Genomic DNA, 13414 nt, shown 5'->3' on the forward strand with positions numbered 1-13414 from the left:
ATATGGATTTTGCTGGTTGGATGTTCAAGTGTAATAAACTGTATGCTTACTGAAATTGTTTCTGACAATTATATGTCATCGAATAACAGCGTAGGATGTTTGTGCCTTGTTGACTAAAGAGTGAGATAAAAGCGTTCAAGATTCCCTCCTCTCATGGTTAAAACTTTACATGGTCACATTACGTAAACATGAAATTGCCATGATTTACCAGTAAGTCAATTATTCGGTAAGTGGCTTTCATTGCATATAGACGTCTATATGCTCCATACATCGCATGAGGATTAGTGTATAAATCAAGAAGAACATTATATGAAATATACCAACTGGAAGTAGCAGTTTGGTTTCGAAATTTAAAAGCGACTGAGCCCATCGTGTTGTGGTTGCCTTATAGCGTACAGTATACTAAAGTCACGGTCCCAGCCCTAACATAAACACAGAGGCGTGTGTATCAGTCAACGTATCAGGACTGCGATTGTGTAGGCCTACAAAGCATATATTGCGAGAGTGGGAAGGCTGCTTCTACCGCCATTTTGATCAAAACAAACTAAGCGTAAAGATTAATTGAGAAGACAAAGAGAATAAAAAAAAAGTAGAAGCAATACACAATACATTGAATCACGTGCTCAAAAGTATTTCAGATTAGGAAAGTATGTACAATTAAAATAAAAAGTGCATAAAACACAATTATTTTAGTTTTACACGAGATTGCAGCAATCTGCTTGTAAATCAGAACACTGTTCTTGTATGTTAATACATGCATGTTATATAGTAACATAAAACATAATATATGGTATGCTAATGAGGCAATGATTATATTCCCCAAAAATATGTTCTTAATAATAAAAATAATAACTGTGAGATATTACATGATGTACGTCAGATGCATCTCTCATAGGTACTTTGCTGTGACGTTTCGTATAGTTTATATCTGCATAACTTACCACAGATAATAATGCAATAATATTTACAGTCAAGCTCTGTTTGTCCAATAACCTATTATATATGTGTTATTATGTATAGTATTGGCAAAATATCGCATACGTCATGTTTTCCGATATCCGGTCAGAAATTTATTAATCGATTTTAGGTTGGAGATAATCATTGCTGACCTCAAAACTGCATAAGTAGTACTTAAACAATATTGATAAATATAGTAGAAGAGAAAATTATGAAACGATAATGACTGATTTGGTGTAACGCGCCTGAAGGAGCGTATGTGCGTTATTCTACCAAACGGTGTCACATTTCAAGAGTAATGTGTACGATAAAAGGCAAAAGCCAGAAATATTCTTGAACAGGCCACTGTATCCGCTGCTTGTACACTAATTGTATGATGGTCCCTTTGTAAGTTTTCCTGTTGACGTCATGATAGCCTGGTTTGCCTACATTCCCTCTTCACTTTGTTTGCCATTTGCCAGCTGTAAACAAGAAAGATTCGGTGAAATAACATATTAAAACAGGTAACTGTCAAAGAAATAAACTCAGTAACCAAACATGTCCATATGTATTCCGTAGAGGTGGGCGTCCGTACGGAGGGCGAGATGGAGGCACTGGCCCAACACTGTAAAAACTTCAAAGTGTATTCCGTAGAAAATTGATTAGTTCCTCTGAAAGTTATTTTAGTGTAATGAGCAAGGTGCGAGACAACACGGAGCCTCTGAAATAGTTCAGATCCAAAATTCTTGTCACCCCCTCCTCCACACCCCGGGGACACCGCTAAGGTTCTCTGATATATTACACAGAGTATATTAACACTAATTATTAATCTTTCTGACATGTATCGATGTGCCACGTATTCGATAGCAGACTCATAAAACTATGGGTAAATGTTGTACATTAGCGAGGGGTGTCCCTTAGCCTCAACCCTTTTATCCCAGCCAATCCGATTAACCGGATCTGTGTATTAACGTTTTAAATATACCAAAAACCGATATGTGCATGTCCTCTCTCTCCGGCTTACTCTCTGGGTTTTTATTTCTGCGAGCGTTTTTTTTTTATCACAGCGGTTACATTGCAGTTATTGTTTAGTTAGATTGAAATAAAATATATAGTTCTATGTTTTATATAAAGAAAGAGAACCAAATATGTCAGCAGTGCCTTAAATTAATCGGTTATTGATGGCTGTATTTATTTTTAAAAAAATCCTCTTTTTTTCTGATATAGAGTATAATATATTGTACATCATTATAATATAGGTATTATATTTATATATATATATATATATATATATATATATATATATATATATATAAATATATATATATATATATATATATATATATATATATATATATATATATATATATATATATATATATATTGTAGACTATTATAATAGAGGAATCAAAAATTAAACTTTTTACCGAGGTTTTCATTTCTCTTATGCTGTCCGCCTGGAAAAGAAATGTAAAGTTAATCAAAATGGTAAAATCGATCAAATAAAAAAAATAGTCTTTCTAAAAATATTAATATCCAAACATGAACGTTAGCACTAGTCACGTCTACGTCAATGTAAATATGCATACATAAATCATCAATATAGCTTTCTAGGCTTTATAATAGAGGCCATTACATGCATAAGGTACTCAAATGTTTAATTAGCTATCAATACAAAATAAAAATGTCTTGATTTTTTTTTAAATATTCTTATTAATGACTGCTATAACTTGATAGAAAGTTTTTAAAAACAATAGACACACAAGCTGTACACAGAAGAATTTAATTGAACTTTGGTTGAATCAAGTGATGTTTGTTTCCGTGTTTTAACATATTATATTCATCCTTAAAACAAAAGGTCAATTATGCTTACATGAAATCAAAACTGTGATAGTGTATCACTGTGAACCATTTATTCTACAGTCATGAATCATGTAACCTTTCAGTGTTGTTAAGTTTGTAGAGCTTACCTCCTTGTCATAGCCCAGTTGGTCAAGTAGAAAATCACTATCCTTGTACTGTAAATTAAAAGAAAATGTTCCCATGATAACATTGAATCCAGATCGACTGAGAAAGAATCAAGTCGGGTCATTAATTGTTAGTAATTATTAACATTTAATGCAACACTCAAATTGATGGAGGTAACCAACTGTGACGTCAACGCAACTGATTGACAATAAATGTGATGTATTCATACAACAAAGACCTTGCCGCACTGGAAAACAGCCTACTGCTTTCCCTGCAATAGAAATATATCGGTGACAAAACACCGCCTGTTTGTATACTCTCTAAGAAGAAGATATTTGGTAACATCCTACTGCATAACATTCTCTATAATAAAAGAATGGGTGACAACACTTCACAAACTATTTTATGGCCAGCTTCGGGTAACAAAGTATACAGTTTCTCACCTTCCAGGTACCAAAGGTAAAGTCGAGTTGGTACCAAGTCAATTGCGGATACCAAAGAACTGCAATGAAATATTGACATCAGTTAGTTATGTCTATTTAACTATTCATGTTCTAAAATCCCATAAATTACTGTTTCATTCCGTGCTAGTGGCTATTCTTCCTCTTCTTTCCAGTCGCCCAAGTAAGGATCGTTGACCCATGGCGTAGTTTCGTGTGATAAACAGTGACGTTACCATGACGTCACAATATACATTTGGTTAATTATTGTTTAGTACGCTGCAGTTGACTCAGATTCTTCGTTTGTGTATATCAAGCAGAATAAATAAATACATTTAAAATTATGTTATCAAAGTAGCAGTATATTATTGAGTAGCTACATAAAAGCCTTTCATCAAATCACTCTCGTTCTCGTTCACCTAATAAGTACATTTATGTTCTCAAACGTAAGTACATGCATGGTCTCAATCACCCTCAAATATTGTACCCACCGTTCACTTCTCTATCACTGAGTCCTTGGAACGGTTTTCCCTTTTCAATAGACTGCGGTAGGAGACAATACCGGAATCTGCATCAATAAAAGAAATGAAACACACTGAAATAGTACAGCATCTGACAAACCATAATTACATTTGAACCTAAGCATGAGCAGCTAAAACCAATTTCTTTAAGACAAGTTAAATAGCAAATACCGGCAGGTACTGGATGCTTTGCGTTAGGTGGCTTTTAAGGTAAACATGTTTACGAGTGAATATAATTCCTCAGATTTTGAACTCCCTGATAATATCATAATTATTGTCGACGACAACACCAATGCTTACTTTAAAGTCTGTAGACTTGAGCATTTGTTGGCATAATCAAATATTTTGTCAATTTCTTCCTGATTCATCTCAATTTCTCTTTCGTCTATACAGAGTTCCTTGAGACATTTCATTACAGGTAGACTGATGGTAGACTTGAGAACAATCTCCTCATGTGAGATATGTACATCATGAAAGCAGTCTTCAAGCCAGAGAGATGCAATGGGAATCTGTAATCAAACAATAAAGGTTAAGATAAGTTTAAGAACAACAAAAACAGAAATAACAAAATAAACAACAATATCTTCATAACCATATGAAGATCAATATTCTAATAAATATCATTAATCGTATGATTAATATGAACCTAGTCTGCATAAAAGCACAGAATTAACAAATATAACCATAGCAAAATAAAATTGTTTGAATATCGAAAAATTATGATTGGTTAATTTTCAAAGCAGTTGCACTGCTTGTGCAAGTTCATTTATAATTGCCTTAAACCATATTGCACAATGGCTAGCATGTCAGTGATAGCTACTCACATTGCGCGTCGATGCGATCACCATTATTTGTACAATAGACCTCTGAAGTAGTCTTGAGTCTTGATAGCTAATATGAATCTCTCTGGTGCAAAGGTTCTTAACATTGTCAATTATATCATCCACCTTGCCACTTTGTTCTAGAATACACAGCATCGCAAACCTATCGCGGCCTTTCATATCTTGCAGGTATGGAATGATAGTCTTGGCTGCCGTCTGGCTAATTCCACATGCAAAACGGTAAATATAATGGAATTTATTTGGCTCTAATGACTCGAGAATCTCTGGAAAAGTTTCACTGTTTGCTTTACTTTTAGCGTGTTTAGCCACAATGTCGGCCACGTAGTGAGCTGCGTACCACTCACAGAAAAGAGGATGATAAAATTTGACTTTCTTTGTATTCAAGGTGCCTGGATCATCAATCACTGTAGTGTTCTCATATTCACGTAAGATTCCGACGCTGAGAAACTGATCAAGAAACTCTGACCCAAGTAACTCGTTAAGCTCGTCTTTACTCCAATCTGTCTGTCCTGTGTTCTTAGTTAAACTACTGAATGCAAGTTTGTCCAGTTCATCATGATTATTTTCAAACGCATTAACGTTGTCCACATTTTGATCTTCCATCTTTCTTTTGAAATGTTTATAAAGGCTCGAGATAATGTAGCGAAAGAACTTAGTAACTGACGTGCACTTACGTAACTGTTCATTGTCGCGACTAAGATGAGCAAACATGACGAAGAAAAGGGGAACTTGACAGAGGTCAATGAGAATAGGATTATCTTTCAAAGCCTCCTTAACCCTCACCGAAGCTGATTCATCGTCCTTGGTAACTGCCTTCTGCAAATACTTTTCTTGTGCTGTTTTATCGAATCCCGTCAACCTGATTCGCTTGGTTTGTGGGGCGTATTCCTTGGGCAGACAAAACGATCTTGTAGTGAGAACCACCTCAAAGTCAACAAACATGCGTCTCTTTATGATGTAAAGAACATCTGATATGGAATTCTTTTCATTTTCAGGAAACTCATCAAAACCATCAAGTATAACAAACACCTTTTCTGGCGAGCAGGAATTAAGGATTTCTTTGATATCGTCGGTCACGAGACGTGAATCTCTTGGCAGGACAAACTTTTTAATTGCGTCATAAATAGAGGAAACACCTTTCAATTGTCTGAGTTTGACAAGAATAAGTATGTCAACATTCTTTAAGATGGATTCCTGGACTCCACCACACCATTCATAAGCTAGCTGTAGAGTAAGTGTTGACTTGCCATATCCCGGTTCGGCTTCTATGATTCGCCGAGTAGATTTAACGCGGCAATCACTTTGTATGCATTTGTAAGATTCTAATCTCTGCCAACTAATCGAATTGTCTTGAACCAAGCATTCCATACCGCCCTCTACAAAAAGAGAGTTCACTGCGTACCTCTCCTCTAAATATGGAACTGGTTTTATGCTATTGAATAGATTTTCATAGCTTCCTTTCAACTGTGTAATGAAAAGTTTCTTTTTGTCTGTAGGAAGAGCACCAAAAAAGAAATTCAATATTAATATTTGAATCATGCATGCTTTTAAACTTGCAGATCATTTTTCCCTATATATTTTCTATAATAACTCTGTAATAAGTGGATTAATGAATATAGATCGTGATACTTAGACGTTACAATTCCGCTATATTTACGTACCTGTTATATCGCTATGCGGAAGTGTTTTCAGCATGGGAAGATCCTAAAAAATAAATCAAAACAAGTTTTAAATGTACATATTTGATGGAAGTAGACTAAAACGCATGGTTCTACGATACCTGGTAATATTTGCACCAAACAAAGCACGTTTATCAACTTTTAATATGTTAACTAATTATAAATATTTCTTGGTCTGAAATAGCAGACTCTGTTTAAAGAAAAAATGGAAAAGAATACCTCATCGTCAATATATTCTGCGTTCTGCGTGATCCGGCGTCTTCTGCAAACTGTCGAGAAAGAGGAATTACAAGGTGGTGCGCTACACTGTGCTACAATGTGTCAACTGATCCAACGAATAATCATTTAATCAAACAACAATGTAATATTAGTTTGATCGATATCGGACATGGGTTGAGTTGGGCTATTTTTCCCAGTTGCCTTCTCCCACCAGTTCCTTCCTTTCCCCATGCCGACCCACAAACCGATGCACAAAGTTATCTGGTCTGCTTTATTCACTGCCAAGCAAGTAAATTGGTTTACCACAACATGAATACTTGATGTATCGTGATGCTTTTAGCTAGTAGGGATCTTTCTGATGCCACAGTGTCCTCATCAAATGTACATGGCTTGATCAGTGTTAACAAGGAACTACTAAATTTCTAACAGTATTGTAAAAAGTAATCAAACGTAGCATAACTTTACCTGTATAGACAACGTAGACCGTTGCAATGGACAGGATTGTTCCTATTGAGAGCACTGCGATTACCACGGTGACCACCGATGGTCCCTTCGTTTCAACGACTGGTTCGTCTGTGATGTGATCCTCACCTGTCACACGATGTGAATATAAAGTGAACAATAAGTATGAGTTACGACAATACTTGCTACATATGAGAAGAACTTTAGAAGTTTGATAATGTTTTGAGGTATAATCTTCTTAGTTGTAGATATTTTATTCATTTGTTAATGTCTTAATGGAAGCCTAACAAGAATGATTCCATTTGATAACAGCCTCTCGATGAAGGATGATTCAGGTTAATGACAATTGATGTCTCGATATTTCAGTCCTTTCTTATTTTTGTTAAGTAATGATAAGTTACAAGTTTATGCGAAGATCAAATACATTGTACTCCATTGTAGGACAGTTTACTACATTGTACTACATTGTAGTACAGTGTACTACATTGTAGTACAGTGTACCACGTTGTACTATATTGTACTACAGTGTACTACCGTGTACTACAATGTACTACAGTGTACTACGCTGTACGACATTGTACTACACTGTACTACATTGTACTACACTGTAATACGTTGTACTACATGGTACTACCTTGTATAATCACTAGATCCAGTGTTGTTGTAAGACGAAACAAATGAGCATGTTGTCCAGTTGCTAGGCATTCTACAGCTAGTCTCTCTGGAGTCGTTTCGAGGGCTTCAAATTTAGTGACTAGTATCACATCTGCAGTATCCCCGTTTTTTGTTACACTATTCTCTTGACTAGTGAACGTTAACAGATCTGCAAATTTGTCTTGAACAACTCTCCATTTGAGTTTTACAACTGGTCTTATCCCTTTCACTTGACACGTAAGGCTTCCTGTTCGTTGAACTTGCAATGTACAGTATGTCTCATGATTACATCTCTCCACTTTAAGATAACTTGGTTCCGGATACACTGAAAATAAGAAAAAGACATTAGTGTATGTGAATGCAAGATGAATCGCTCTCAACTATAAGGAAACCAGATTTACAATAAATCCCCCTTTGTCAAATAATATCTGTTATGAGTTGATAGTGTGCTCACGTGAATCAAGTAAATGACAAGTGAAGTTCCAAATCATGCCAATGAAAATCACAATACGTAACATTTTGATGATTGGGAGAATGGCTATTAAGTTGATATAACCTAAATGGCACGTCAATCAATAATGAAGTTTGCCTCAGCAAACTCGTCAGAGCCAAGACATCTACAATTGTATTTGATTGTAACATTTGTTTCAAAATCTTGAAAATTTACTTATTTGCGGATGTGTACTAATTAAGCGTTTTGTGTGATATTATGTTTTACGTTGTTGAAGGTTTTACCTCGTTAGCTCAGGCTTAGTTGTCTTTACGTTGTAGATATTTTTTCTACACAAAACTTGTCAATCCCCGAGACGTCTTTCATTCGATATCGATAAGTCTCTAAGTCCGATTTTTTCATCATTAAGTCATTGAGTACAGTTGATGATGGAATAAATGTTACGTAAACTCACCGATTACAGAGAGACTAGTTAGTTGTATACCATCAGACCTCCAGTCGTTGTAAATACACGCATATAAACCTTCATTTCTTATGTCCACCGATTCTATTACCACGGACCCTTTACTGCCCAGAGTGACACCCGTCTCGAACACCTTCGTTATTGTTGTATTAATGAATGTGCCATACAGCACAATATCATTACTTGGGACCTTCTTCCAGAGTAGAAAAGCCAGGGAGTAATTAGAGCATAACAATTCAACTTGTTTGCCTCGTTCAGCTATTATCTCGTTACGATGGTGAGTTGAAAGATCTATCCCCTCATTCTCAACTAATACAAACGATTCTGTCCTCTTAAGCATCATCAGTCGATCATTAGATTGGCAAACAAGAAGTACAAGGAGTGATGAATAAGCAAAAGGATTCATTGATGACACAGTATAGTTTGATATTAGTCCATGAGAAGTATTGTAGTAGCTAGATGTAATATCTTTATCTCCATCTGAAGTCCTTGCGGTCCAGATGACTGGTACGGCTGGTCTAGAATCCAACACACCACACATTAACTGCGAATCTTCATTAGAGACAGTGTGGCAGATCTCAGAAGGAACGTCACAATCATATATGACAGGATATGGTTGTTTAGGAGTCACTGAAATGAAATAATGCACCAATACACTATGTTATAATATAGTTGATCATCTCTCTTTCTTCATAGCAATGTATACAAAATAGCGTAATACCATGGTTGACATATCATGTGATAAACTGCTATGACAAGTGTTAAATTACATATGTTACCATCGAATGTATATGGTTATGTATGTGAAAGCTACCAACTGTTATGTCAGAATATTAATGTTGAGCAAACTGAAGCTGACATAAGATTATGGCTGAGTTCTGACAGACTATTTCAAGATTTTGTGATTTTAGGATTTGTTGGTTTTTAAGATAAATTTTGCTTTTACTCGATCATTTTCTTTTTATGATTTAAGTAGTAGACAGATACATCGTGCGTAGTGCGCTATACGAAAATATATTTACATTACATTACTTTACTATCTTTTATGTCCAACGGAATATGTATGTTAACTTACTACCCCGTAGTATTGATGCGTACACATATTTAGACAACAAATATAAATACATGGATTTGGTCAAATGAACAGTTTTATTAGCAGAAATTTTGCAATTGCCTTCAATTTTCTTCTGTGAGAATATGACACAATTTCTAATAGAATAAAATTAAAGTTGTTAAGCAAATCGTATTGAGTTTACCTGTTGTTTTCACGTCAATATAGAACGTTGTTGGGAATTCTTGTGTTTTCCGATAAACCCTAACTGTAAATATTGATTCATGTTGGAAATCCACTTCATTTATAATGAGAGATCCGTTAAGGCGAATGTCAAACTCCTTGGAGTCCCAACCAATGCCACTTTTATCTTCTCCTCTGAGCTTTACCACTGCGTTTGCCTGGATGAAATCGTCGGTGTTGTACCAGGCAACAAGTGTGAATCCATCTTCAAAGAAACATCCTATATATCCCTTTTGACCTATTTCAAGGTATTCATTAGGAGGACAGCTGTCTCCCCGTGATAAAGCTGCTTAGAAAGAAAACAGATTGGCAACTTGAACCTTCTTCAAGGAGAATACATTGTTACTCTGCAGCTCAGTTTGTTTATCGTGTACATGAATGGACAATACTTGATTGACAACCAACCGTTAGAGGATTCATATACGTTTTGTGGAATGAGCTAGGGTGTAAACCTCTGTCAACATATTACAGTCTAGCTGTATAGACTGCATAGTGCAGTGCAGTACAGTGAGTCTGTCATATTGCCATTTTAGCAGTAAAAATATATTATTCCTGATCTATTTAACCATTAATCAAACATCTACGACAAAAAAAAGTAAGTTCCAATAACAGCCGCAATGTAATAAAAACTACAAACACATTAATCATGAATATTTTGAAATCATTTACATCGTATGTCGATAGTGTTACCCCGTCTAAGAAAAACAGAAAACAATGGTATTAGTGATAAAAAATACCCCAATATATATATATATATATATATATATATATATATATATGTTTACTGAATAGTATTGGTAATTATTAAACTCTTTATATTATGAATATGCATGACAGAAACTGATATCTCTGTACTTACGCAAATAAAGCAGTTGTGTCACCATGATGACGCAAAGCATCCGGATAGTTAAACTGAATGTCATCTTTGTAGGCTGGCTTTGGAATCAAATGAAACTTCGTAGATATTCAAATATCGAAATATAATGTTTCATATTATGTATGTGCAACCCAATACCGATTACAAACTTTGGTATTTGAAATATACAGGATTTGTTTACTTTCGTTTTGAAAGTTAAACAATAACTATTCAAAGTCCATATACCAGGACTGATATTGCATTTAGCTATCTGACTAGCGATTTCGACCACTGTGTCCTAGGAATTCACCTGTAGTGGCCATTATATGGGCATATTAAGACCAGAACATTGTTTCATTACTATCCGCGCATAGATACATGCAACAGTGCATAGATCTAGCTACAATATGTTATATTGTAAATGCTGAGATATATTGCAGCCAGTCTACGTGGAAGTAATACCCTAAAGACGGCAAGTGCATTTCATGGATACATTATCAGCAGGCAAAGCATGAGATACAGCCAAAGCATTGGCCATTAAGAATATGATATTGGAGTATTACGGGCAGTGTATGTATGTTATATACGACCAGTATATGTATATATTATACTGCCAAGATATATCACACTGTCGGTATTACAACCACTTTATGTTGCTATTAAATCCATTGGGGATGATTATTACGGTAATGTCATTGAACTATTATGGATTGGTTATTGCTTTAGTTCTGCCGCTTTCATTATATGATAAACTTTGACTAAAGTTGAAATTTACAGTCTTGTTCAAAGCCAAGCTCTCTCACACGACTTTAAAACTTAAGCCTAGTTATTGTTAATTTGTCACACCCACACTCCAAAGTGTGCATTTCTCCTGGGGCACAACATCCACGTGCCCCCCAAGGGACTTCCCTCAGGATGCAGTCAGACACAAACCTGCGCACTCAACTATATTTACAAGTTACCTCGCAAGTCCCCATTTATACACCTGGGTGAAGAGAGGCAATGGACATAAAGTGTCTTTCCCAAGGAACATCTTCATGGTCTGGCCAGGACTCGAACCTGCAATCCTTAGATCACAAGTCCGCTGCCTTAACCACTTGTATATCATACAATAGCATATAATAAAAACAGACGGACTAATGTTCACGTCAATAAAATATGAGTAATATAAATGTGGAATACCATTTGTTATCTTGTTGTTAAAGTGTTTAAGACATATGAGTCTACATAGTCAGGCATTATGACATTCCCTTCAATCCCCATGTATAGGTTTCTCCTGCTGTAAGAAGAACTTCCAAAACTTTTTTATTTATTTTTATTTCTGTACAATAAAGCTGCCACAATAGTAAAATGGACGTGGTGCCGTGTGCTCAGAGGGTACAATATTAATAATTGCGGAACAACATTTGTTGTTATCTTGTTGGTAACATTTTTAAGACATATACATACTAATTAGACACAATCACAATTCCCTTCATCCCACCAAAAGTATGCTCTAGCTGTAAGTTGAGAAACCTATAAAATGCAATAAACTAGCCAACATGAAATCATGTTCATGAATGATTGTGTTTAGAATGTACTAAGAACACAATACGAATAGTGTACATAATCCTGTTCATGTTTTGATAAATATGTTAAGGAACCTTTAATGTGTCAATTCTTATATATATATATATATATATATATATATATATATATATATATATATATATATATATATATATATATATATATATATATATATATATATATATATATAACACTGTTGCAAAGACGTTATATCTTTTAATAGCTTCAATATGTAATAAATGTGTTATTTCGCGCTAAACGCGGTGACATATTTTGTAATAGTTCACGTTGTTCCCCGGTAAGCATACACCTAACACTTAAAGGACACTTTACCAACATAATGCGAGTTCATAGCTTCTTACTATGAAATCGGCGCCAACAAGAATAGTTCCTAAAAGTATATGTACAGTAATGGTAAAATTCAACGATAACATTATTTCCAGCTTTTGTTGTACATTTTAACAATATAAATGCACTAACTAACATGAACAGCTAGTAAAATACATTTGATATCAAACAGAGTTACGAAACTGCCAAGAGTAATGATTCTGCTATCCGGTACGAGTTCAGGATAGGCAAAGACAGTCTTAACCTTCATTATAAGAGTGATAATCAAAATGGAGGTAACGGTCACGTGACGTCGATCCACGTAACTTCTACTGAATCGGGTGATTCAGCACTGGTATAAAAATATTAAACTTAACGTTATTACGATCAGTATTAATTAAACTCACCTTTACGTTAGACAGAAGTAAATGATGCTTGGCATATAAGGCAATGATCTCATTTTTCAGGATTCTCTGCCATCAAACTGTCTTGGCTATTTATACACACGCCCTGTTTTACCGTTATGACAGACGACTAGTTTATGCGTGCAGTGTGTAACCGAGAGTAGGTGTATATAACACAGACTTGACTTTGATCATCTTATCTGTACTAACCAATCGGGTCGTTTAAAGCTTTACGAATATTTTACTATTTAAACAATAATGATAGCAAAGTCCACAAAACTCACAGTTGGTCTAATGCTGTTATGAAAATGAGCGACTACTGGCAGACT

At 35.1% G+C, this 13414-nt stretch overlaps 1 protein-coding gene across 1 annotated transcript; it reads right to left on the reverse strand.

Annotated features, from left to right (window-relative positions):
* Window positions 1-585: 585 nt before the first annotated feature.
* LOC139982084 (uncharacterized) lies at window positions 586-13249 on the reverse strand. The gene is made up of 15 exons (XM_071994619.1): window positions 13089-13249; window positions 10789-10865; window positions 9892-10215; window positions 8627-9265; window positions 7702-8046; window positions 7071-7196; window positions 6606-6655; window positions 6369-6411; window positions 4690-6197; window positions 4166-4374; window positions 3836-3912; window positions 3348-3406; window positions 2907-2954; window positions 2364-2393; window positions 586-1418 (listed from the first exon to the last, which is right to left on the reverse strand). The coding sequence occupies exons 2-15, from the start codon at window positions 10850-10852 to the stop codon at window positions 1383-1385; spliced, it is 3558 nt and encodes a 1185-aa protein (XP_071850720.1). The 5' UTR covers window positions 10853-10865; window positions 13089-13249; the 3' UTR covers window positions 586-1382.
* Between the last annotated feature and the right edge of the window lie 165 nt (window positions 13250-13414).

The sequence above is a fragment of the Apostichopus japonicus genome, chromosome 16 (genome assembly GCF_037975245.1).
Source record: "Apostichopus japonicus isolate 1M-3 chromosome 16, ASM3797524v1, whole genome shotgun sequence".
In the NCBI taxonomy this organism is placed as follows: domain Eukaryota; kingdom Metazoa; phylum Echinodermata; class Holothuroidea; order Aspidochirotida; family Stichopodidae; genus Apostichopus; species Apostichopus japonicus.

What these genes read in the sequence shown, in the direction of transcription:
- LOC139982084 (XM_071994619.1), bottom strand. Translation starts at nt 10,852, where the DNA reads ATGACATTCAGTTTAACTATCCGGATGCTTTGCGTCATCATGGTGACA. An exon ending in AACTAGTCTCTCTGTAATCG is followed by an intron (nt 8,047 to 8,626) that starts GTGAGTTTACGT and finishes TCTTATTTTCAG; the next exon opens with TGTATCCGGAACCAAGTTAT. An exon ending in TGATCGCATCGACGCGCAAT is followed by an intron (nt 4,375 to 4,689) that starts GTGAGTAGCTAT and finishes GTTTGATTACAG; the next exon opens with ATTCCCATTGCATCTCTCTG.